Source organism: Cyclopterus lumpus, chromosome 23 (genome assembly GCF_009769545.1).
Source record: "Cyclopterus lumpus isolate fCycLum1 chromosome 23, fCycLum1.pri, whole genome shotgun sequence".
Lineage (NCBI taxonomy): Eukaryota > Metazoa > Chordata > Actinopteri > Perciformes > Cyclopteridae > Cyclopterus > Cyclopterus lumpus.
This window is the reverse complement of record NC_046988.1, coordinates 11286680-11314522: the sequence shown is the minus strand read 5'-3', so window position 1 is coordinate 11314522 and position 27843 is coordinate 11286680. Positions and strand designations below refer to the sequence as shown.

The window sequence follows — 27843 nt, the reverse complement described above, 5'->3', positions numbered from 1 at the left end:
GGCTCTGAGGGTCCGTGATAAGGGGCTTCCATCAGCTCCACGCGGGGACAGGCTAGATAGCATGCAGCGTGCAGCTTAGTGTTCACCTATCTGCCAGCACACACACACACACACACACACACACACACAATCCTATACACTATTCTCAGACACACACATTGCCCAAAGACGTATAATAAAATAAATGAAGCAAAGGCTCATTATTATTAAATCAAGATATTTACCGGTATTTATTCAAATGTTTACCGAACTTTTGATGAGGCAATTTGAAGTGCTGAAGCCATTTACTGCTCATCTGCCAGCAAACCAATCCTATCAACATTTTGGAGCCATTAACACATTTCATACGCAGTGTCAATAAGGCTAATGCCACTTTAATTAAGTGGTAGTTTGTTGAGTGCAGATTTGCTCATTAACGGGTTGGTTTAATGATGGCCTTACTTAATGATGGGATAACCGCACCATCAAATGTGCGATAACTCAAACAGGAATTTAAAGCTGCATATTTGCTCAACACTGTCTCTCTATTCTGACCGATAATCTGTGAGAATATCTGGTCCCACCGCCTGCTTCCAGTGCTCCGATATGACCTGTGCAAAGATGCAAAAAACAACAACAACAAAAACAATCAGGGCAGAGCTGTCAATCACTGTGCTTGAAGCGCGTGAACTCCAATCAAACTCTATAAATCACGATTCTGTGACTGAGGACTATTTTAGCTCATTGTGCAGCTCAGTCGTATCTAAAATGTGTTTCTGAATGCATTTGGGGTGCGTAACTGACAATGCGATGACAGAATATGGATTCACATGTGATCGGCGCCGCCTAGTCTGACAGTTTAATAGGAGTTCGAGAGCGGTGATTGACAGCTGCGGTAGAGGCTCCTCGGCTCTGATTGGTTGTTTACCTTCAGGTGCGGTTGAATCTTGCGTACGCCATTAGCGGCTCTAAAAGGAGACGGAGGTATCGGATATGTTTTCTCCTGGCAACCCGGCTGGTGCTGCATGCACATTGACATCGGCCATTTTTCTCTGAATGACAAAACAAATGCGGACGCGGGAAATCGCTCGTGGTCGAAGCCGTCCCTCGCGGAGAAAGGTTCACGTAACAAGGAGCGATGGACGAAATCACTTTGAGCCCTTTTTGTCTTAATCGAAATTGATTTTTTATTTCTGCGTCACCCTACGAGCGCAGTGCACCGCCGGGTGAGCAAGCGTATTTAGTTAGGCAGCAGCCAGATGGTCAGGCTGGGGATTTTATGCCGCCGCATGTTTCATAGCATACATTGTACCCCTTATAGCGCTTTGGTTTCAACGGGGGGGGGGAAGAAGATGCGCAGCGTCAAGGTGTACGTCCTTTTTTTTTTTCTTCCACTCATCTCTCTCCGTCTATCTACTTCCTGTTCCGTCGGATGTCACGCTCCCTCTCTTGACTCGTACAGCCACTTGGCATCCCTGAGGTGGTGATAATGTACACAGGTGGTAGACACTCCCCCTCCCCACCCCCCTTTTCCCCTCAGCTGCCACTGCTGCTTTGAAGTGTCTCAAATGTTGAGCTTCCTCTTCTTCTTTTTTTTTCTTTTTTGTTTATCAATGGAGCGTTTCGTAGTAATGTAAATAAATGAAAAATGCACTTCCCGTTTCCCAAAGTGGACGTCATGAATTAGACATGACGTCAACCCCCCACACACTCACTCCTCACTTAAGATGCTTTAGTCACTTCAGTGTCACATGAGGCGAAAGGAAAAGCAGAGAACGTCTTCGCTGTTGAGAAATTGGATTGAGAGATATCTGGCATTTTGTTTGCTTTGGAAGTGACTCGAATGATGATCATAAAAGTTGCTGATTGATGACCACTTGATCTGTTGAGTGCTCATCGTTTCAGCTCCAGACCTCATCTCATCCTGCACTCAGGTCACTAGTGCAGCGTGTTTAAGACAAATATTTATTTATATATATTTATAGATTAGTTTTGAGATAGCACCTTATAAGGCGGGGTTAAATGTTTTTTTTAAATTAATTAATTAATTTTTAATTTTATTGGTTTGAGTGGGTCAGAATTTTAGAAATATACCTTTTTTTCACTTGCCCCAAAACTAATTGGTTTTAATTGTCACTCTGGTTATACAAGTACAAACATGTGTCAGGGTTGGATTTCACTTTGTTTGTTGTTGTTAGTGGGGTTTTGTGTATTTAGTTGTTAGACAGTTAGACCAAAGTTAATTGTCATGTCTAAACTTGACAATTAACTAATTAATTAATTATTAGAAATAGTTTCTATTTAATTTAGTTTCTATATAATTTAGAAAGTTTCTATATAATTTAAGTCGGAAACTCTTTCCGGTATTTGCAAGTCAGAAACTTGTAATCGTGACCTCTTTTTTTTTTTGAAAATATGTTGTTGAATCATTTCCCCGTGCGAGCGGGGATGGACTGCCTTGCTGTTGTTTTGGCGGCGGACATTTTTCAGGGCAAGACGATCAATCTTCACGATGAGCACAGTTTGGGATCCACATCCAGGTGTAAACAAACTTTGTTGATGCTGAGGTATGAACCGTCTGAGCAGTCGCCTAGAATCACAGAATGTCCTTTCTCCCCTGGACGGGTGAGTGACCCATCCATCTACTGTTTGTCCATAATGCCATTACCCCCCCCCCCCCTTTTTGTCAGCCCTCTTTTTTTATCAGGGTCTCTTTTTTTTAATTGCCATTAAGGTACTTACTGTTCTCCATCATCCATTCATTCCCGCGACCGTTCCGCTGCCTTTTGATGGAGTTCTTATACATATATTATTCATTTGATTGACTCCCTCTAATCGCCTCACAAGTGGCAGAAATGAATCATTCTGGAAATCCCCTCATCTGCATTCTGTTCGGGGAGTTCTGGCGGCGGCGTTTAGGGAATCAGAGTTTTTTTTTTTTGGTGGGTTTCTTTTTTGGGCGCCAGTTGGAAAAAGGTGTTAAAGAAAGAGAAACTAAGAGCGATGGGAGGGTCACTCCCCTCGCAGTCCAAAAAAATCAATGAGGCTGGGTATTCAACACGAGTCTATGGTTTATACGGTGGCCCATAAAAACCCCACTGAAGAAGTATATACGGCATGAGATGATTTCTCTGTGGGTGAAATTGGATTAAGCCGAGTGTAAAACTAAAAGTCTGGCCTTTTTTACCCTCTCCTCCTCTCTCACTCTCTTTCTCTCTCTCTCACCCATCAACCATTAGACTCTAAAGGAAGAGAAACCTAATTACATGGCTGAAAGTGGCCATAGTGAGCACCATTAAAAGGATCCAATTAAAGTGTGTGCGGCATTCTGGTGAGGGATTATTTGCGGAGAAGGAATTGGAACCGGGGCGCGCGGAGAGAGCCGTCCATTGGCCGAACAATCGGAGATGGATGGAGAGTGGGAGGGGCCTCGGAGCTATTCAAGTAATTGGATCCTGAGTTAATGGACGCTTGTATCAAAGAAAGGAGTGACAGTGAGAGAGAGAGGAGGAGGGGCATAGTTTCTACATAGTAGCAGTATGTGAACACTTACCTCGGTATTGGATTCAAGTCGTTGTGTTGTTGCTGCCAAGGAAGTTATATTTGACAAAGATCTTTTATTTATTTTTGACGGTAATCCACACTGTTTTTGGCCTTCATACAAATACAAACACACCAACGTTATAAGAGAGCGAGGTCCAAATGTTCATATTTTTTACCATAATTTCTATTAATCATAATAACGTTTTACTCACCGAAGTAAAACCTGGTTTCGCAGCGTTTATCTCATTAATTATTGCAATTAACACCTTCTTACTTTTAAACTGCGTTCGTGGCAACAACCGAGTCTTAATCACAGCTCGTATATCGAGGCGATATATAATTGACTTGGAGGTTAGTTAATAATTCAGACCGACTAAAACCCCAAACAAACGCAGATGACTTACATCAGTCATTGTTTAAGGCGATTAAACTCAACAATAATGAATATAGTGCTGTATTGTCGAAGTATCTTTAACCCTCATGACTGAACTCGCCCAAGTCGTGAGAAGAATCCGCCCCGTTTGATCTGAACGATGAGTTTGGTCATTTAAGTTTTTGTACAGATTAAATTAGATATAAAAGGTGTATTACAGAGCTTAAGAAGTGCTGGTTCAGTTCCCTTTGCTAGCTGTTTCCCTCCATTTCCAGTCTTTGTGCTAAGCTAGGCTAACCGTGTCCAGATTGTAGCTTCATATTTAATGAACAGAGCGTTTTCCATCTTCTCATCTAACTCTTGGCAAAAAGTACAATACAATATATTAGCCAAAATATTCGTGGACGTTAATAACTCAGGAAATAATTTTACCGTTTCAAATTGTGTGGTTTATTGTTAAATGATTTCGAAAACGTGTGTTTCATGGGCCACCGCACCTTTTTAGCACTTTCACTAATTTGTCATGTATAGTGTTATTATAAAATAGAAATGATGGCCATAAGCACAAAATGAAACATTACATGTTTGCTATTAAATGATTTTCATCATTTAAATCCATCACTGGCAATTAGTTTTCTAGCATTTCAGGTAGTTGTATTAAAAAAAAACATGTGATCAGTCCATCATGGTGGTAAAAGAAGAAATGGCCCCCGTAACTAGCAGACTTCCTCTCTCCTCTCTATCCCTCAGTCACCTTCAGAGGTGAAGAGACTCTCTCTGAACCAAGCTTTATTATTATTTATAGAAACATTTTCTCCAAACCACTGTTTATACCTTGTGCAGCACGTCACTTTTTTTTCTCCTTCTTTTCGCCGTGAGCAAGTAACAAGAAAGAGGAGAGTATTCATGAATAATTCCTTTATTTATTTTTTTAGAAAAGTTACCATCATTATTCATGACTTTGTATTAGCTTGGATACTTTTAATAACTTTTTTGTTTAAGTCTTTTGGTGGTTGTTGCCTGTGTATCCATGGTTACAGTGCACACAGGTATTTGCTAATCCAGTCAATATTTGTTAGAATCCAAATCCATCCTAAGGCTGCAAAAACATGGCTTCAAAGTGCGATGGAAACTCTCTAAAAGTCAAATGCTATTGATCACAAATGGAAATGTGACAAACAGGATTGATAAAAATCCAGGAGAAAGTTATTTTGTTGAACATTATCTTTAAATATTCTCACAGTAATAGCGAATATCTGTTCATATGCAGACATTTTCATATAACTTATGCGACAATTACTGCCCACACCTCAAAGTGTCCATCAATTAGATCTGGTTTTGTCTCATAAGCGGTTGTATACAATCGACCAATCAGAGCTCAGCGAGTTAGGAAGATGACGATCCCCATTCTCCGTCCTGCCTCCAAGCGAAGATGGAGACAAGCGTGGGTGAGATTAACACAAACATGTTGTTTGTGGTACGACGACACACAGAATTTACAGCTCTTAAATCTGCACGTTTCTTTGATCACGTTGGCGTGAAAACCTTCAGCGCAGATTTAACAATAGGCGTTAATTGGATAAAATGGCCACACATTGGGAATCTAGATGGTTACTTTCTCATGTTTTTTGGGGGCGGGGGCTTTAAAGCTGCTTTTTGGCAAGTAAAAGATGACAGAACTGCTAAAAACGAATCTTACGTCCGTTCTAAAACTGAACTTTAAACAACTCCGGAATAATAATAGCATATTCCACACTGGTTTAATCTCCTGTCGCTCTCACAGCAGAGGTAAGGCTTTCAAAGGTTTTACACGCACACACACAGAGACACAGAGACACAGAGACACAGAGACACAGAGACACAGAGACACAGAGACAGACACACAGAGAGAGAGAGAGAGAGAGAGAGAGAGAGAGAGAGAGAGAGAGAGAGAGAGAGAGAGAGAGAGAGAGAGAGAGAGAGAGAGAGAGAGAGAGAGAGAGAGAGAGAGAGAGAGAGAGAGAGAGAGAGAGAGAGAGAGAGAGAGAGAGAGAGAGAGAGAGAGAGAGAGAGAGAGAGAGAGAGAGAGAGAGAGAGAGAGAGAGAGAGAGAGAGGGTCCAATAGCAGGAAAAGGGCAAGAGTGATGGGAGTACGAGATAGCTAAGCTTCTGGTATTGAAAGGTTATGAGGTGATTAGCACCCTGTGGAGTGCCATGATTATTCCAGCCTCTCTGACCCACCGGGCGGTCGGTTCAAATCCCCCGCTCGATCCGAAAGAGGATACGGGAAACGCACAAATTGGCTCCTCTGACATTGCAGCGGTTGGCGCTGGAGGACCGGTGGGAGGGTGGGTGGCCTGGTGGGTGGTGTCGGATGGAGAGCGGGGTTCTGAAATGGCGGGGTCGATGCACGTCGTAGCGGGTCGACCTGACAAACAGATTGTGTCATTGGGTGGCAATGTGCCTGAACCAGTGTAGCTCTGGCTTGGGGGGGGATTAGGCTGACAAAGCAGCACGTTAACATCCCTGATCACCACACACACACACACACACACACACCCTCAAAAACAGCCACCCCAGGGCCACATATCCAAACGGATGACATCAGCTTTCCCTTAATCTCTCTATATCTCTGTCCTCTGTTTTCACTTCCCTCTTCTCCTCCTCCTCCTCCTCCTCTCTTTGTACCTGCCATTCGGTGGCAGCTACGTGTGAATGTGCTTCCTGGATCCTGAGAAGAATCGGAGTAGCTGCTGAGAAAATGAAACAGCCTTCTTCGGTGTACTATGATATTTCTTCAGTGGATCTTTCCAGATTAAAGTTGCCGCCTGTCAAGATTCCCCTCCGCAGCTCCCAATTATCGGGGTGCCCTTTTCTTAAAAAAAAAAAATCTTCTTCTTTTTTTGTCTCTACATTCTCCTTCTTCGCCCTCCCCCACTGAGGCGAAACACGAGGGCTTTGATTCCCGTGGAAGTTGGGATGCGGAGCAAGACCAAAGGCCATCTTTTTTTACCGCCGCGCTGGATGGAACGTGAAGAAACTGAGGGGATGAAAGGGGCCATTCACATCTCCCCACGAGAGAAACGGAAACGAGCATAGAGGAGCTCTGATTACATTCTCCATGATAACTGATATCACGATGACATCCATCCGCGAGGTTGTTTCCACGCCGTGTGCATTCATCTCGGCTGCATACTGTGACACGTGGGAATCGTCCACCCCACCTTGACCCCAAATACGTTGGCCGCTGCCCTTCATCAATAAGGGGGATCTTGTGCTATGACGAGCCGATCGTCCAGCGTTGCGGACCCTGTTGTAATTTAGTCCGTTAGTGTTTTGGTGTACGTGGGCTCCAGAGCGGCATGTGCTCTGAGCCGGGGACTTGGTATTCACTCGGCATCAACAGCTTGAGAGGAAAGTGTCATTAGTGGCCATTAACTCAGGGCTGTTTTTTTTCCCCCCGCTTCTGTCTTATCGTCTGCGTTTGTCGGTATCGGGGGAATCGGCGCAACACACTCATTATTTTCATTATCGGCTCATGTGCCATTTTGTTTTTCGGGATTAATCGTTGAATCGGTCTGTCTGTAAAATGTGAGCGACCGACTTTAAAGTGATGGTGGGTGTTTTGTCGTCCCATGTGACAACAACAACAACAACAACAACAAAACGAGATGCCGGCATCAGAATGGATGTTTCTTTCTTCCCGTTTTAGACTTTCAGGATCTGTCAATTATCAATTAATTAATTGCTAATTATTATTATGAATCACTTTGTGTATTTACCTTGTCATAAGCAGACATGCATGCAAACATTTATAATACAACTTTTAAAAATGACTTTTTTGACATTTTGTGAGTAGAACTTTATTCTTTCATCGAACAACAAAAACATGAACATTGAAATAAAAAAGGTGTATTCCCTATGATCGCCACCCCCCAACCCAATTTTTTTTTTTTGTGTGTGTTTGTCCCTGAATCCTTTCAGGTCTAAATGCTTTCTTCCTGGACCTCATCAACGTCCTCGTCACTGCTATAAAAAGTTAGTCTACTGTATACAAATAAACTTTGTATTAAAATGAACATGGCTTCAGTTTACCAAGTAATCAATATGCTAGGTAATGACAAACAGTGTTGGGAAAGTTCACTTTCTACATGAACTAGTTCAGTTCATAGTTCATAATTAAAAATGTTGAACTAAGTTCACAACTCCAAAAAATGAACTAGTTCAGTTATTTTGTTCAATATGTTGCGAGCTATAATTTAAATCTCTATCTGTCTGCGATACCGCTCTTGGCCTCTACGCAACTGGGCGCTCTCACACTTGCCAGGCATAGGGCTGAAACGTTCAGAGCAACACTGATGACAAAGACGTTCGAAAACAACAGAACATTTTATGTTTACGTTTATGTTTCTGGCAGACAATGTTCCCAACCAGCTGCATTCAGGGTCCAGCTGAGCTAGGCGTGCATAGTCTTGTTCTCAACTACATTTAATTTCCCTGTTATATGCTTTTGCAAAAAAACTTATTTTTTTCCAAATTCCCGAGACCAAATTCCCGTGAAAACTTTCCGGAAATTTACCGGAAGCTTTCCGCCCCTTTGCAACCCTATTCCTGTCTCACTACCTTTTTTGGAGAATTGCAGTATGACAAAATGCATATTACCAAAAGAATGGCTTTAACCTTAATGCCAAAAGTGAAAACACTTCCTGGTGAAATAAATCCCTCAGCCTTTCATGCGTTCATAAACACCTTCGTCTGGGTGAAGGTGACTCCTTCTGGCGGCGTCTTTAGCATTAATGGACACTTCAGCCATCTGTGTTCTACTGATGATGTAGTTACTTAAAGTTACTGTTGGGAACGTCGACTGGTCATGAAACAGTCTCAATTTAATGCTGATGCCTCGAGATGACCTTCATAAGTAAACAAAGATCATCAATGAGGAAGATTGGCTTTTTCTATAAAGGGGTTATTAATCCACGAGAAAATGAGATTCTGGCGCTCGGAAACACTTCCGCTTTTGTCCACAGGGACCGCCAGAATCAACATATAATAATATAATGTTAGAATTAGAGAGAGCCAGTGGTACTAATGTGCTAACATGGATGTAAACAATGCAAAATATCGACTTTGCAAACATTTCATGAGCGAAATGCATTGTATATACATACAATGCATTTCCCTCATGAAACGTTTAAGTAATACATGGATATGTGTTGTTCTCAATACAAATGGCAGTTTCTGACTTTTAATTATGCACACCATTTATTAAACTCATTAAATTCACCATCAAACTACTTTATTTAACTGCGTTAATAGATTTTCATGCCATTTACATCATCACCTTTTGACAGTGTTAATATTATCAGATGCCAGAATCTGTCCTCACTTGATGCCGTTCTGTAGGATTTCGAGGCGTCCGCTCCGCCTTCATGTGCGTTTGAATAAAATAGATTTCACGAAGCCTCCTTGATCTCCTCGCATGAATCGCGTTACTTGCGGTGTCACTTTGCAACTCTGTCCTAGTGTCTCAGTATGAATGTTCCTTAATTACAGGAGGATCCAAAGAGGAAACGCTCTCTTGGATATGTGAGCAACATTAATTCAGATTGGAAAATGCCCCTTTGGGAGAACAGAAAGCATTATTTGGGAACTAGTGAGGCAATGAGCTCTGGCGACTGTAAACAGTAAACAATAAACAGGTGCAAAGGGAATATCATGCAAAACATGATTTGCAGAGAACAAAACCCAAGAGATCATTTGCTCAGAAGAAAACACAACTAAATATGGTTTGATAAGCTGTAAGATCTTACAATTCCTCCACCTAATGTTTGCCACTTTGTCTCTCTGTATTTAATAACTGATTAAATTACATTCCTTAGAGGACACTTTGTGAATGTTTTTGTGTTGTTTATGTCGTTTGTAGTTTGTGTTTTTGCCCTTTAACTTAAAAAATGCTGCCCTCCAAGATGATTCCCCCGATGCATGGCCCCTGTTGCTTCTTCTCTATCTCTTCATCAGCCCATTCCACTCAGCTCTGCCTTCCCTCTCTCCTCTCTCCTCTCTCCTTGGGGGAGGAGGATGCAGTCGTCAATATCTCTGGCTGTGTTTCAGGCGGTCCACTCAGCACCTCCTGGAGGGCAGAGCTATTAATGGCATTCAGGGGAGGGCGGCGGAAGGCCAGCAGGCAGGGGGAGCGTGGTTCACTGCCTGGCTTCCTCCATCCTACATTACTGTTTGTCAATAAGCCGGGGAGCAACACGTCTCCATTCCCACTGAACTTGACTGAACCTAAATCTCTTTAAGCGGGGGGAGGGGGGGTGGAAGCAAAACAATTGACTGATCTCTGGTCAAGAACCACAAGTGAGGTTTTGCATCTGCGCTTCTCCAAAGGAGCGAAACATTCCCCGTCAATATGATTAGACTGCAAAGCGGCGATATTAGCTTTCATTATCAGCTCGGTGAGAACGGCAGCCTCCTCTGCACCGCCCGCTCAATAGTCGGTATCACCACCTCAATGATATGTAATCACAGTTGATTAAGACCCGGCGCTGCGTCATCAGTGAAAACCGTGAATATGAGCTCATCGCCGCTCTCGCCGTCGGTGAAAAGGCAAAGTGCAGTGGAAGCAGCGTCCTCCATCAGTCCGCTTGCCCAGAGGCGGCAGGCAGGCGCGGAATGGCAAACTAATCCATCCCTCTAATGCAAGGGGCATTACGGCTGCCCGTCACTTCCTAATTGGCTAATGGCGAGATTAGAGTGGTTACAATGGGCTGTGCTGACAGTGTCGTGGCCATTCATAACAGAGGGTTTAGGGTGCGAAAGGGCAGGAGACCTGCCTTATACATCCGGCCAGAGGCAATTGTCCACAATACAAGGATGAAAAGGGGCTGGTGAACATTGCCGGAGGCTAGAAGCCCGTCTGTAACCTCTGACTCCAGTCATGGTGCAATATGACTTTAAAGCTGTCTGACGCACAAATGAAGACCGGGTCTAATGCACCCCGACGTTTTACCTAGCAGCAACAGACGGTTGCATGGCAACAACAGCAGCTGGTACAACATTTGCAGGGTGAAATGTTCACCACTCTGAAGTTGGTGTAGAGAAGAGGGTGAAAGAAAACAAGAGAGACGATGTAAAGAACAGAGAGACTCGAACAGAGATGATGAGCGAGACTTGTTCTGTCACCTCGCTGTGGCTGTTACCCAGACTGCATCTCTTCCTCAATCACACGCCACACAGGTACATAACATTCACAACACTGCACTAAACTGATAAAAGGCACTCAATGAATGGCTAACAAGGCCTGTATTGTGCTTTTTGTGTGCATTTAGAGATGCCAACAAGCTGCTTAACGTTAATGTCCACCCAAAGCGACAGCAATAACAGTAAAATATATGTGGCGCTCGTTGTTTAATTCATTTAAGTATACTATCACCGCGACCAATTGCCGGCGTCATTTGTTGCTCAGTTCCACTCGCAGAAAAAAATAGAAAAGGGTCTGTTTAGCCGGTACAATGTTTTCTGTTTTAGTTTCCAGCGTCAGCGTAGTAACATTTGCTGATTGGCACAGAAGTGGCGACAAACATTTCCAGGAGCTGCTGGTGAGGCCGCATACTTAACTCTGTGTACAATCCAGACTTTGAATGTGTTCAAATAAGGCCGTTTTGGTCCGATTCAGCTGCTCCACGCCAAGAAAGAGAAGATGTCATGTTACTAAATGTGGGGAAAGGACAACCTGACAATCTGTCCCGTTTCTCCCTCAGACTATCACTCTCTTCATTTTCTCCCCCTTACCTTTCAGCCCTCGAAAGTGCCCTTCCATCATATATCTGCTTATTATCTCCACCAGGAGGTAATGATATTGGGTGTGTGTGTGTGTGTGTGTGTGTGTGTGTGTGTGTGTGTGTGTGTGTGTGTGTGTGTGTGTGTGTGTGTGTGTGTGTGTGTGTGTGTGTGTGTGTGTGTGTGTGTGTGTGTGTGTGTGTGTGTGTGTGTGTGTGTGTGTGTGTGTGTGTGTGTGTGTGTGTGTGTCTTTCAATGGCTAATCTTGCACTCCGCTGCACCACATATTCCGGGTGCTCTTTCATGGCGTCATGCTTTAAGGACCTCTCGTGGTTGCTGTGACTCGCGTGTTCTCCAAACCTCTTTTAACGACGCCGCCTTTGATGACTGCTCGGCGCCGGGCTGCATTTGTGACCGCACGGGATGAGCTTTTAATGGAACTACATATCGCTTGAGTGCAATCACCGCTGCCCGAGACACCTTTCATCCCGTCTTTTTATAGGGCGTCAATCTCACGGTTTATACCCGTACTGTCCTCTAGATTGAAATGAGATCTGAGGACGAAGGAGTGAAAACCACGTCTGATACACTTGAAGTCTAGACGGCGGATTAGCCTGTTGTGGGCAGGACATGGATCGGCTTTCGGGAGCACTGAGCGTGTACCTAGTTGGCCTGGCCAGCTGATTGGCCCGCAGTGCCTCCCGGGCCCCGTGTGAAAAATGCAAATTGTAAATGGTAAATCAAAGCAGGAAAAAAAAGTCCCCCGAAGCAGCGAGAGTCACTCTGGACTGTGGACAGCCTGCTTTAACCCGATTGTATCATCTCGGCCTCTGATCGCTGACTTCTTGTGTGCAGTTTAAACTACAAGATGTGTTGCTGGTTTTAAACCGAAACATACCGCTGCGTTATGAGATCTGCTCTCCACTGAGTGCAACGTTCATATTAGTCATGCATTATGTCACTTATGCTCTCTCTCTCTCTTCTTACTATATTTAGTCAAAAGGACAAGTGCCACCATTCACAATTAGTGCAACCAGTGCATTAGAGACATTTAATTGTGCTCTTTTGTTTCAATTGCTTAACACCCTGCTACGTTACCTTATGGAAATGAGTGGTTTAAATGCTCATGGTATAATCATTTCCCCGGGGTCTTTACACACGCGTTGACATGAATACACAGTAGGCTACAATCTGTCTCCGTGATGCCTCCGGATATCCTCCGGATAGAAATCCTTTGTTTCAAATAGAGGCCAATGTTTCCGCTTTCCACAGATTGTCTGGCTCCCCGTTGAGCCTTTTCATATTGCCCACAGTTATCTCAGGTTATAGGGTTTTTAATGTGCAATGTGCAAATCGGGAAGCCGAGCATAGAGGTTGCGCATTTTTTTGTATTAACATGGGGATAGCTTGCAGCGGTTTTCACCGCGTTCTGTTGCAGCTTTACGGTATGAAATCACGACAGGTGACCCGGCTGCTCAGCCGCACACGAGTGAGAGTTGGACTCGTGGCCCCCGCGGGGGTTGTGGAGTACGCACTGGTAAAACCGCACGGTGGACGAAGGCCACGACAGACTCAGCCCACGCTAGAACTTCAGCCGCTCTCCCGTGCTTTACACCTGCTGCCTCTCTTCACACGTGCCTGTTTACGCTTCAGTTCACAGGTGATGGTCCCAGTGCAGCGATTGATTCACAGCGTTGGATCGCATCCGTTTGCCGCTTTGTGCCGTGTTTCATTTGCAGTGCACCCCAAAGGAATCGCTACCTTCTTTTATTCCCTTCGTGATCTCGAGCCACAATGAGAACAAACTATCGCCATGAAATCTTTTATCGCTAAAGTCATGATTAAAAGGCTGGGGGGCATATTTGCAATATTTTTAGTTGAAAAGCTTCATCGGGAGCAGATCAATCTTCAGGATGACAACTTTACAAAAAGTTTTCCAGTAACTGAAGTTGTTTTTATGACATTGAGAGCATCTTGTGTTGGAAGTTTCTTAAAAGGAGATACTGTCTCTGATGTTAACATCAAAGTACTGTTTCATTATGTATATCATATAAATAAAGCAATTCTCCAACTTGCCTGTCAACAATTTCCATTGACGTCGGACATTTGCAGGCGAAAACACAAACTATCCACGCCGACCAATCACAGCCCTCTGTTGCCACCACAGCTCTAATGTCGTTAGTACTTCCGCTCCAGTGTGCAGCGAATCGACTGCTGAATCAGTACAGTTCTCATCTGTCGTTCTTTATTTCTCGGTGTCCTTACTATACAGCAACCTGACAGACAGGGAGGATGTCTGTGCAAAAAATAAATAAATCAATACTTATTTTTAGTGAGCTTCCCACGCTCATGAAACCACATCTGAGGGTGTTTGAGAAGCCAAAAAGATTGGCACAGTATTTAGTATTTCAGTTTCTCCCTTTTGCTGCAATCAAGGCATTGTAAACAGTTTTATACCTTCCTAAAAAAATATCCAAGATCATGGCTGTGTGCAGAGGTTATTATTGAGAATCGCTGATTTGCACCACGGGATCATGACCTATATACAAAGGACTGGGAGGCATTGTGGTTGGCTCCTTTTAGAAATTGTCACCCGAGAGAAGTCCCCAGCAGAAGATGCTGCTAAATATAGTTCTACAACATCAAAGGTCCTCTTTGAAATGTGTGTGTGTGTGTGTGTGTGTGTGTGTGCGCTGCTCAGTCAGTGTCTCCGCCTGTGAGGGAGGCTAATCTGACACACAAGCCCCCATGCAGACAGACACAATCAAGAAAGGTGCGACACGCACACACACACACGCACGCACATATATTTTACAGCAAATGACAGCGTTCCCCGCTGCTCATTTGGTTTTATAAGCTCTTACAAACGACTCAGTCAGCAGGTTTCCAGTTTGATGTTTTGGCTTTGAAGGTCGTCGACAGTAAAAACATTTTGCAAACAGGGCGCCACTTTATTCCGTACGCCGGCCGTGTTTGACAACCTGATTGCCAGAGAAAGAAAGTGACTTTTCAGACTTGAGTTTTCTGTAAACAAAAACCAGGGTTCAACAGCGGTGGTCTCAATCAGACGAGATGATGTTAACCCTTTTGTGCCTCAAGTTTCTTGCATTTACGGACCAATTAATCAGCATATTAACCAGGCGGCTTTGGGAACGCTTGGCGAGCAGCTTAACGGCCTCATTTGCATTCATTTTCCAATCTTTACATTGTTTGATGCCGTCTGGAGAAAGTTGAAAACCATACGTCTGAACCAGAGTCTTGATTAAAGATGTTTTTCCTTTCTTCTCATGAAACAGCAGTTCAATCACAATTGTTGTCCAATAATATCGATTCATCTTTCCTCGAACATCGGACCACCCGAATGGAATCTATATGGATGCAACATGTTTCCAAGTTGTTTCCTCTCCTCTCTGCTCTGTGTAAGTTCAGTCGAGGTTACATCAGTTCTTTGTCACATGACCGTTGTCCTCAGTCGACCTCATTCATGGCGTTCCAGTTCCGCATAATTTAATGTTTTTTTTCCGACAGGATCTATTTGGTACAAAGAAATAAGAAAACAAAAAATCCCTTTAAAAAAAAAGCGTAGATTTGGTTATTTTCTTTTCCGGTGGAAGCGTTTGTCAGGCCGTTACTAATGCCATCGCAATCTCTGTTTTTAACGGAGACCAATGTTAAAGCGGTGTAATTTGTGGTGCTTTATGGTGGCTCTCGCCGGCCCAGTGACTGCACAGCGCCGGCATTGTTCCAGCCCCGTGTAGTGATGCGTGAGCGATGTCAGTTGGCCTTTTTTAAATTTATTTATTTTTAAAGTCAACCCACCCCACGCCGCCAACCAAAGGTGATCAGTGGCCCGGTTGTTCACTTTAAAGCACACAGATGGATACTTACTATGCTGCGCTTAGGGCCCATCGAGTGTGTTTTACGGGCTCCTCTTTTAGTGCGAACAACCCTTGCTCGGTTGTGAAAAACCCATTCGGCACCTCAGGGGTAGAGTGCCTTCGCGTTATCACAGCCGGGATCAGCTTTTAACAAGTCTAATTAGCATCTGGTGACAAGGAAGTATTTAGGAAGTCGTTTGTAAATCCAGTTTAACAGCATAAATACTTTGACACTCATTGTTTTTTTTCGTTTTTTGCCCCGTAACTGGAGGAGCGATGATGAGCGTGTCAGTGAAGTTGACTTGAAAACTCTGCGATTACGGGGGCAAAAAATATTTGCACCAGTCAGCCGGCAGAACCGCGGCTCCTGTCAGGAAGTCCTCGACATGCTGTCAGCTCCATGCAAATTGACTTCATTTCTCTTCTCGGTGTACAAATTGCATCACTTAGCTCCTGAGACGGTATGCTGCTGGGGGAGGAGGTGGGGGAGGGAGAATAAAGAGCACTTAATGAATGGAGCTGGGTCAGGGTCAGCGTGTTTCAGCGCCAGCGTGTTGTGATCTCTTCTAAAACACTCGAGAATGAGTCACTCTTATTTAAAGTTTCCTCTCATTCAGCGGCGACGGGGCGTTCAAAGCTCCGGCGGCTCTAACTCCTCTCGCTTATCTCCTGCAGGCACAACCAGGCAGCCCAAGGAGGGAGAGGTCCCGGGGGTGGATTATAATTTCGTGACCATTGACCGGTTTATGGAATTGGAGAAAAGTGGAGCCCTGCTAGAGAGCGGAACATATGAAGGTAAGGATTTAGTCGGGTCACGCCTGTGATTTGCGGCCAGACCTCTTTTGTGATATTCCTAATTTTTATTTTTTTTGATGGGACCCCAGGCGTATTTTTTTGTATCTCTCTCTCTCTCTCTCTTCGTGTGAGTGACGGCGGTTTGAGTGAATGCTGAGACGGGCTCATCGCTCCACGTCCGCTCGCCGCAAGTATGCTTCCACCCATCCATCTTTTGGCTTTGTGGAGACGAGAGTGTCATCAGTCATGTAGGACACTAAAAGGAGTCTTCTGTAATATCTGAATGAAGAGAAGCCAACGCACGCACGCACGCACGCACACACACACACACACACACACACACACAGTTGCATGCAGTACCTTCATGCTGGCTCTCTCTTGGCTCGGTCCTTGAGCTGCAGTGGCTAATCGAAACAAACAGACTCTATCAATCCCCTCTCTCCGGTGGTCAGACCGCCCGAGGCTTGGATATTTTTTTTTTTTTTGAAGCCCCTAGAATAAATGCAGCTCTCAATCTGCCCGGCCACCTCGAAAGCTCAGGGGACCCTATCTGCCATCATAACACACAGCAGCTAACTTTCTCCTCTCCCACCTGACCCACAGTGCAGGAAGGAGGAGGGAGGGGGCAATTTAACGGTTGGTTTTCGGAAGCAGTGTTACATCCTTTCAGCGATGGGAGCTGCCTTCCACGTGGACGGGGAGATGGACTTCCTGCCACGTAGTCACTCGTTTTTTATATATTTTAATAATTTAAGGGCCAATTAGATGTGGAAAGTGAGGCAGAAGGGGAGAACATTTAAAAGTCCTGACTTAAGGTGGCTCTTTGTGAGGTGTTTTTATTCTTCTTTTTTAATGGTGCCCTCAAGGTTTCACGACTTAGAAACACAGCACAAAGCATTGGGGGGATAATTATATAGAAATATTAATGTATAGGTTCATGTTATGCCACATACGTTTACATTTTTTTAACTTTCTGTCTGAGAAATGTGTTTTTTTGTGGCTCTAAATCGAGAGGGGTCTTAAACTCAGATCACCTGGAGGGCATTTTTAATACTTTTCAAATACACACACCCACCAAATCTTGATTAATGTCCTGTCACTTGAGTTCTTTCTTTTCAGATGAGACAATAGCAGATTCTCAAAGAGGGGTCCATTGCACTCTGTCGGGGGTCGGCGAACCTATTTGTTTTGAATTAAAAGAATAGGTGATGTATCATAAAAAAAAAACACACATTTGCGTCAATTAAACCAGCCTATTGTGTCCAATACTACCTCCCACGTTAGCTTTGTATCAATAGGAACTCTCATGTGATTGTGACACGCAGCAACGAGTTCATTATTTTTAAGTTGAGACCCTTTTAAATTGGTCATTTTAAATGTCTGGATATATTAGGACTGCGCCGGTCTTTTTACGGTTCAATTTATGAACGCTTTTAATATCAATTACTTGACATGTCTAAATGCTGTCAAGTTGAGTCCAAATGCAATTTGAATAAAATGCCCCGCCGTTTAAAACGAAATAAAGTGGTGTCAACATGATTGTAATTGAATTGTGTTTTTGTTTATCACATTGAAACAGCTGAAAAGAGGGGCTCCTTTCTTTCCTGTAAGGTTTGAGGCCCCGTGAACTAGAGGCCTGTTGGTCCGAGCTTAAGTGTCTGTGTTGAATATATTTTACAGGCTCTGATTGTCGATGCAGAACGATGAAAAGTAGCCCCAAAAAACCTCTTGAAAACCTATACAAGCATCGCACAATGCGATGACCTCGGCTCTAAACGTTCGGGTTTGCGTTGACTTGAATATTGATTTGGTCGCTTCTTTGTCATCTCACCCGGAATCATTTCAGGTTTTGTAAATTGAGACCTTTATTTTTTTTCTCACCGTTTTATCGGCGAGAGTCCAGACCCGAAGTCGGGTCATTTAAGTTCCCACGTGGAGCACTTGGACTCTTAGTTTCTCTCGGCGTCAAATCTTGGGCTCGTTAAGGCTCCAGGATTTGCGTCTGTGTGTTCGGGGGGGGGGGTTCTAATCCCGTAATCTTCTCAAGGCTCCTCTCCTCCATGTTTCATTGCAGCCGTCATGTTTTCCAGAACATGAACTTTCCAATTGAGTTAAAAAAAATTTAAAAAAAATCTCTCTGGCTTTTCTTCTTGTCCCTAAAAGTGTCGAGCCCAGCGGACTCACGTTGGCTCCCCCGTGTCCGACACGTCCGCCCTTGAGCGAGACGGCTACAGTTAGTTCGGGTCGACGACCGCAGACCCGATTTCCGAGAAGACGCGTCTCTTTCTTTCACGCTCTCGGATTCAGAATTGTCTCAGAGACGAATAGCGTCTGATCTTTTAGAAGAAAAGAGCATCGTTCAGACTTTGGACAACACGATTTGACATCTCGCTCCAGCATCTGTGACTCAGACACAAAAGGCCTGCCGCTGTTGTGTGAAAAACCTCCGAAATGTCAGAAGGTAAAAATAACAGTCGAGGATTCAGCTTGACTACATTATTTCACTCTGGGGTGTTTCTTAAAAAGTTTTACAAGCCTGAGAGTCGCGTGACTTCTTCAAGCCACGGGGAAACATATAACCTTTTCGTTTGAAGGGTCACTTTCGATGCGGATACAGACAGTTTGATTTGCTCGGCTTCTGATGTATCTACAGCCAAAGCGATGCAATAAGATGTGAATGTAATTTTGTTTGTTCTCATTAATAATTGACATTTCAATGTGTTTCCCGCAACAGTCGCACAGTACCAGTACTCTTCACAGTCCACAGTATTAGCTGGCAGCATTTTTCTACCTTTTTTAGAAGGAAATTGTTCATAGAAAGTGACCTTAAAGTATGAAGGAGAAGTTCTGTGGTTTTAACAGTGACGGATGGAGACGGAGGGTGGCTGTCAGAAGGCAAACGAAGGATACAGTAAAAATGTAAAGTCAACGTAGAAGACTGGAATGGGCTGTTGAGTCCGAGCCAAGTGGAAAGTGGAAAAAAGTTCCCAGAGGAGGGCAGTCGGCTCTGAACAAAGCCCGAAAACTTAGAGATACAGAGTCTAATCAATCATTAGCCAGATGTGACTGATGGAGGGACTCTGCAACAACAGACCTCAGCACACTAAAGAGTCTTTGCTTGCATAACATGCGTTGCCTTGTGCATATTTTATCCTTTATCGTGTAAGACACGACGTGATCCTCGAGCTTGTGTGTTCCTGGGTCAGCTGGCTTCAGCGGGGAGTTTGACGTGCTGTCAAGGGCCCAAGCCCCTCCTCCTCCCCTTCAGCTGGTGCACAGGTGTCACAACCTTACAGTTCCCACTCCTCTCATCCTTACTGCCTTAGATCTGCAGGCCTTTTCTTTGAGATGCTCTCTCTCTCTCTCTCTCTCTCTGCATTTAGGAAATGTGCTTTGGATTCATCTGTTATTGCTATGCGTTTTCCTTTATCACGGTTTACAAGTGTAAACGCGGAGTAGTGTCAACAATCGTGTGTGTCCTCGTTCCCTCTTGAGAGAAACATATTGTCTCGTCACACTTTAGAGAAAAGGAAACGAGGCGAGAGGAGTGGAGCCACGCTATATCAACTTTATGAGGCGCACAGGTGCTTTGAGCTAAATGCATGCCAGCGTGCTGACAATGACCGTGCTAACATGACGACTATTTACCCGGTCCAACAAACAATCTAGATTGATGAAAATATTTTGTAAATAAATGTATTTTTGATTTTGGGGGGTGAACTGTCCCTTTAGGACATTTGGCTGAAAATAAAGCGTGAAAGCATTAAGCGTATAAAACGCCTCACAAGTCTTCCTCCTCTCTGTTCCAGATAACTTCTACGGCACCCCGAAGCCTCCGGCCGAGCCCAGCGCTCTGCTGCTAAATGTAACGGACCAGCTGCTTCCGGGCGCCAGACCCACCTCCGAGGGCAAGAGGAAGCGTAACAAGTCGGTCAGCAACATGGAGAAAGCCGGCATCGAGCCCCCCGAGGAGGAGGAGGAGGAGAGACCCGTCGTCAACGGCAACGGTGTCGCTGTCACCCCAGGTCAGCCCCCCGAACACGACCTCCACAGGCACAGGGTCAGAGGTCGCCAGAAAGCAGGAGCCTCGTCGTGACAGCCGGTTCCGAGGTCACACCTCGGGTCGGGCCGATCTGCAGCGGTCTTGTTTTAGTCCAGAGTAACTGGGCTCTGGAGTGGTTGCCTAGCAACACAGGCAGTAACATATTGCTTTTGCATGGTTTTTCTTGGATAAAACGATCCAATGGCAGATTAGCACTTTTAATTGGCTCCGCAAATATCTTCACGTGCAACTCAATGGCACGATATGTAAAATGTGAATTATACAGTCACTCTCAGCGGACAACCTTCCACGATTAAAGCATTTGTGCCGTTTTCTCTCCAGAATTGGGGATCATTTATTAGGTATCATTATCGAGCGCTGTCACGGCCGAGATAGCCAGAGGGCAGACTCACACACACACACACACACACACACACACACACACACACACACACTCACACACACACACACACACACACACACACACACACACACACACTCCATTGCTCTCCAATTCAACAGGAGCCTGCGGCCTCTTTAATAAACAACAAAGGACATTTTTATTAAGTGTTTCCTCTCACTTGTGAATCAGCCCCGTCTGTAAACCCTGAAAATAGGCAGGAGTGACATTCAGCATCGCACGCAACGAGGCCAAACGTTGTGAGGTATAAATAATAGAGGGACACCTTTCTTTGTTCAGGTATTTCTTTAAACAACAAGATTCTGAACATGGCGCTGGCTGGATAAGAAAAATGTTAACTTTTTTAATTTTTATATTTATTTTTGTACTTTGTTTGAATATCCAAGTAGGAACACACACATGCACACGCTTACACACAAACAAACACTCTGAATGCATCACATGATCACATGAGAAGACCATTATAAAAGAGGCTTTATGAGTTAGATTTTTCTGATTCCAAAACCATGCTTTGGTCCTGTGACTTTCCGAGCTGGTTCCGTTGCCTCAGGACAGCCGAGTCTCTCACAACAGAACGGAGAGTCAAAGCGTTTGGCCAAGAGGATGAGATTTTGATTTTCATATATGGCAGGGAGCTCAAACAAGGTAGGATACTTAATTTATGAGAGAAATACATACATGCGGATGTTAATGTATCCTGTACAATATGGTAGTACAACATTATTTATATGGCTTCTTTCTAAATGTGTACAAAGCACTTAATAAAATAAATAGAGAGAGGAAGAAAAAGAGAAAGAAAGATGCAGAATGAAGTCATTTAAATGCAGGAAATTAAATCAAAATAAGACATTTAAAATGAACGTATAGAATTACAGGCTTACTGTCAATGGATATGTAACTGTTTACAAAGGGCTTTACAGAATGAAAGAAGGTGAAAGAATAATTAAATGCACATTATTATTTTGAATTCAACTTTGAGTAACTTTTACAGTATATGGCACCTTTTGGTCATGTTTATTAGGTAAGTCAAATCTAAAAACAAGATTTACTATATATTTTCTTTTATTCCAGACTCATGAGTCCATAAAGCAATAAACACAAATATAACAACAATATATAAAATACAATACAATACAATACAGGGACATAGATACAATTACTGCAGTTAAAAAGTCACTTGTGGTTTAAAAACATACAAACACTTGTTCCAATGTTTCCAGAAACGGGAAAAATACCTTGTATCACTTTGTGTTGGCTCAGTTAAGACTTTTATAATTACATTTTCTGAGTCGTTTAATCGACATTTAAATTTGTATATAAAATTCCTCAACACAGCATGGAAAGCATGGAAATGTATAAAACTAGGAAACTATGAATGTAAAATTAAAAGATGTTAAAAAGGTAGGGAATATTCCAAAAAGAAATGAAAGAATGAGTGATTTAAAGGTTAAACAAGATCATTTGTCATTACTTTTAGTGGCAGCTTTCGCCTTCGTCTATCTTCATACACAGTTCGCGGTAAACACACAATCCCGGTTACTCTTCAGACTTGATGTAGGACTCCTGGGGGCTTTATCTGGGGATCTCAGCTTGCCTCGTGCCCAGTTCTTATCGACGCTTACACCCGATGATGCAGATGACACTCGCCGTACTCCTTTGAGTCGAGAGAAAATGCTAGAAACATTTTTAACTGATTCCTATCGGCGACGCTGAGATGCTCGATAACTCCGGGTTGAGCAGTGGGCCGTGTTGCATGTTAAAGTGGGCTGCTGCGTTCGGCTCAAGGGGGAGGGGTTTTTTTTTCCTCCGTGGATGGACAGAATGCGGGCCGACCAGGAGAACTGAAGGGGGATCAATAGAGCGCAGCGGGCTCTGTGATCTAAGCAGATAGCTCACCCCCCCCCTCCCCATAGATTATCTCTCAATTCCATGCTCTCATTCGTCCCCTCTCCACTTCCCTCCTGCAGCGCTCGTCCGGGAAGCACACACACACTTGCCGTCTCTTTCTCTTTCTTCCATGCCCGCCATTTCTCTCTGTGTGTGAATGCGCTGCCACAACTCAAACTAGGGCATCACAGCCGGCTTCTCTCTCAATCTCTGTTGTCTCTTCTGCTTTATTCGTCTCTGCGGTCTTGTTAACCTCCATCATTCCGTCTCCTGCCTCCACCTCGCTCCGCTCTCTCTCACTCGAGTCACCGCCTCTCACTCACCTTTCTCTAATCATTCTTTCCTCTTCACCGTCTGCATGCCAACCCCGTCGACTCTAAATCAGTCTCCTTCTCCCTGCCTCCTGCGTCCCCGCCTCACCCCCCTTGCCCCCCCCCCCCCCACCCCCTCTCCTCCCTCCCTGAGCGATAAGCTCGCGTCTGACGCATCCTGCTCTCTCTTGTCACCTCAGAGTCGAGCGAACATGAGGACAAGAGCACAGACGCTTCGGGGGACATCGCCCCGCAGAGCATCCCGACCGAGGCCCCACCTGAGGCGCCCAAAGAAGACGGACACTCCCCGAAAATGACGCTACCCAAACCAGAGGACAACGACGAGCTAGGGCCACTGCCAGACAACTGGGAGATGGCGTACACAGAGAAAGGAGAGGTCTACTTCATAGAGTAAGTGTCACGGTCACATCAACGTTGATTCAGGACTGCCACGCGGCATCACTGACAAAATCTGGATATTCTGGTCTCGGGTGTTTCGTAAAGCTCACTGCGATAAGGAATAAAAACTCAGCAGATGGAAGGCAATCTTCTTCGCGACTTTTAAAGCGGCATTCTTTTTATGGCCACCTGGAAGCAGCAGAACAATCTGTAAACACAACAATAACATATTAGCATCTTATAAAGTTGATAAGGCGAGCGTGTTAGCAAACAGTTGCCTATTTATGGATACAGAAAACACAAAGTCACGATAGCATTCAATTCATTCCCTTGCTGCATCTGGAGGGCGATGAAACCAAAAACCAAAAGATGCTGAAATATTCCTAAACTCTTTTCATTCGACTCATTGTGAAATATTGATTAGTGTAGCTTTAAAGTTTAAATATTCACTCCTCTTTTTGCTCCGTGTTTAATCTCCATTAACTCTGGATGTATATATGTGGCTGTCCTGCATCTAAATGTTCCACTATGTTTGGTGCTCAGCAGGTAGAACTGTTTTACTGAAGCGGTGATACTGATCCAAAAAGAAATACAGCTTAGGCCTTAAAACTAAAGCAGGGGGCTAAAAGATGCTTGAATACTACTTGAAGGTATAGGAAAGTGTAGAGCTGGGTTTGTTACTAAAAGCAACTCCTTTCACGTGACCCATTGTTGATATATAAATAGCTTTGAAGTAGTAAAACAAAAAAAAACTTTGGCTGATGAAAGGTAAAAAAAAAAGATTTCATCAAAATCTTTATAAAAGAAACCGCCATGCGATTGTTGTCGAAGAACCTTGCTTATGTTCCAGCTTTTCAGAGATCGCACGATGAGTCATTTCATTCTGCAGCAACAAAGTCAAATTGAACCCGAGTTACTACATTAGAGATCGGAACATGTCCATTTACTTCTGTATATATTCCCTTGTGTACGCACACAAATACGCACACACACACACCGAGGCCATAATTAATGCTTGGTGGTTTAATGAGATTTAGAGGCTCCCCTAGGAATGAATACCTTGCTCTGTTCGCTCTTAAGTGTAATTCATTGGAGTTGTTAGCTTTTTTACAGCCGCAGTAAAACCGCGGAGGTGAGTCTGTTACTTAATAGTAATGGAGTAGCTGTGTGTCTTTTTGCTGGGGGGGAGGATTATACGTTCATGGATGTGGACATGTGTTCTTGTGTAGCATCAATTCATGTAGCCATAATAGGAAATTATTCTGCTATTAGAAGTATTCTTTTTTTTATTGCATCAATAGATCATTGCAGTCATTGGGCTACATTTCTCCATTGATTGAATCCCGCCGCACTTGAACGCGTCGAGACGGCTGTGATTTTCATCCAGCTAGGCGCATGTCTACTTGCCACAGAGACAGACTTTTTTATTCCCCCCCCCCCGCCACTCGCCACTGCAGACAACTCACCATATGCCTCCTCCCCTAAACAGACACATTTCATGCTCCCACACCCATCAGCACATTACACAACTAATGCAGTTAGCCCACTGAATTTGTAGCTTCAAGTTTTTGTTTTGTCTGGGCGTATGTGATGCCGTGCCAAAAGTGATAGCAGCTGCCATGGGGATGCTTGCCTTTGATTTGCCTCCATACAAGATCAATTTGTTTACCTGCGGCCCTTGAAGTGAGGCGGCTGAAGAGAGGAATAGAGGGAGATGGAGATGGAAGGAAAAGAAAGTCGGAGTGATTAAAAATAGTAAAGATCGGGGGTAGAAAAGAAGGTGAGTGGGAGGACTAGAAAGATGCAGTGGAAGTGGATATTTATACTATAAATAGTAATGCATGGCAATAGAAGACAGGAAGGAAGAGCAAGGAAAAGAGTGCGATGCTTTGGAGCAGACTCAAAAGCAGAGAAAAACAGACTTTACCTTACCTTGAACTGCACTTTATTTGGCTCTGTATTTGGCGCAGGCCTTAATCTCCCACTTTTATCTGCGTTTAGGGATGGCAATGTCCGTCTGTTGGTTCACTATTTTGGTCCAGATGGAAATATCCAGAGTTTTGCCTGGAGCGCCACCATTAGGTCAGAAATCTCAACGCCATGGTGCCACCACGAGGTCGACATTTTTCAGTTTTTGAGTAAAATGCCTCGACAAATATTGCGTGGATTACTGTGAATTTTGGTTCAGTCATTCGTTTTCCTCTCTGGATGAATTGGAATAAATGTGTGATGCCATAACCTTTTTCATGTACAATTCATGGTTATATAAATATTTTAATTAAAGACTTTCCCATCAGCCTCAATTATACTTTGTCTAGTCCTAATTATCTAATGTTAGCATGCACAGTAAACTAAAATGGTGAGCATGGCAAACATTATACCTGCTAAACGTCTATATAATAGCATTGTCATTGTGAGCATGTTAGCATGCTAACACAGTAAACTAAAATGGTGAGCATGTTAAACATTATACACGCTAAACATCTGTATAATAGCATTGTCATTGTGAGCATGTTAGCATGCTAACACAGTAAACTAAGATGGTGAGCAAGGTAAATATTATACCTGCTAAACGTCTGTATAATAGCATTGTCATTATGAGCATGTTAGCATGCTAATGTTAGCCTGAAACAAGTTGATCCTCACTGTGCTGCTGTATGTCTGCATACGCTGAGGGTTGATTGGCTTTCTTTCTTTTTGGGCTATTTTTAAACATTCATGAAGCTGCACAAATTTATATTTACATATTAACAATGACTAAATGACAATTTGTGACGTGAAAGGTGTCACTCAGTAACAGACCCACAAACAATTAGCACCAAACCCTATAGCTCTGTGGAGCTTTTTTAGCCTCTTAACACTCATTATTTTCATTTTGCTCACGCTGATGTTTCCAACAACAACAACAGCAGGCAGGCAAAGGTGGCAGCTAGCTGGGGAAGAGATTTGAACATCCACTGTAGCACCTAAAGAGCCAAATACTTTCCTACGGAGTTGGTGGAGACCAAAACAGAGCTAAAAGGAGAGTAAATACTGGACTTACTGTACATGTGTCATGTTGACAGACACATGACTGGATGATTGCTAATGTCCCTGTTTTGTAAAACAGTTTGCAAACATTTTCTAAAGGTGTAATATATGAGATGTTGTATTTTCAGCTAGCTTTGGCCAAAAAAAACATAATTAACGCAGCTTGAATGTATAGATTCATTTTCATTTATTTGTATTTGTTTACATATATTGTTATTCCTGTCATTGGAGCATTCCCATGATCTGTATTTAACGGCTAACTGCACCAAAAAAAATAATTCAGTTGGTAAATAAGTGAAAGTCAAGAAGAGCTTGAAAGTCTCGAAAAAAGAAAGCTTCGCTTCTTGACTGGATCGTCTTCCTTCATCTTCTCACCTCGGTTTCTATTCCGTTGGCACTTTGTGTGCACCTCCCCTGCCCTCCACCCCCTCCCTACTGTCACCATGAAGGAGCCCATTGTGGCTCCGGAGCTTCAGTTGAACTGTGGAGATGCATCGAGTTTCCCTGGCACATCATAACTGATCTAGATCCAGCTCTCTGCCTGAGGCTCTGGATGAATCTGCCAAGCTCACAGCTGTTCCCCTCCATTACTCCCTCAGTCACCCCCTCTATCTTATCCCCCCCTCCTCCTCTGCCTGCTAATGACAGACAGTAAGCAAATTAAAAGTATTGATTGCCATTTTGTTAACTTAAAGCTTTTTCACTCTCTCGCTCTCTTTCTTCCTCTCGTCTCTCTCGCCACCTTTTTAGAGGCAGGCGCACGAGGGAATCTCATCTTTCCTCTCTGAAATGATTCTCCGGCCGAATTAAGAATCCACCGACCTCCTTCTCTCTTTCTGCCAAGTCTCCTCTCTCTCGCCATCTATCACACTCCCTCTCACTCTCTCTCTCTCTCTCTCTCTCTGTCGTCTCTCCACAGCCACAACACCAAGACAACATCGTGGCTGGACCCGAGGCTAGCCAAGAAGGCAAAGCCGCCCGAGGAATGCAAAGAGGATGGTGAGTGCTGCGTCTTTTATCTTCTATTTTTCCTTTCCTTCTGATTTTTCTTGCTCCTCGTGTTCGTTCATTTTAATTGCACAAGTTCCACACAGCATTAATTTTACAAGATTTAAACCTTTGCCTGTTGATCTGACGGGATGCATAGTGAGATGATTTCATACGAGACTTCAGTTCATTTGAGGGACGTTGGTGGATTCTTGTGAGCCGGCGTAGGATTTAAATTATATGAGTTATACAGTGTGTGTGTGTGTGTGTGTGTGTGTGTGTGTGTGTGTGTGCGCGTCTCAACACCCGTTGCTGGGGATAGGAAGCCCCGTGATATGTGTGTTTAAAGCCCAGGTCCAGAGAGACTGGAGGTTACAAAGACGTCTTTATTCTCAGGGAAATGTGTGAAGTGTCCTTTACCCGCCCACGCACACAAC

At 43.8% G+C, this 27843-nt stretch overlaps 1 protein-coding gene across 1 annotated transcript in view; it reads left to right on the top strand.

Annotated features, from left to right (window-relative positions):
* The window catches only part of magi2a (membrane associated guanylate kinase, WW and PDZ domain containing 2a), a 165829-nt gene that overhangs the window by 87207 nt on the left and 50779 nt on the right, over positions 1-27843 (top strand). The window contains exons 3-6 of the mRNA XM_034526240.1: positions 16210-16329; positions 20139-20354; positions 23191-23401; positions 27339-27418. Of these exons, the coding sequence (XP_034382131.1) occupies positions 16210-16329; positions 20139-20354; positions 23191-23401; positions 27339-27418 (627 nt within the window). The remainder of the gene's footprint in view (positions 1-16209; positions 16330-20138; positions 20355-23190; positions 23402-27338; positions 27419-27843) is intronic.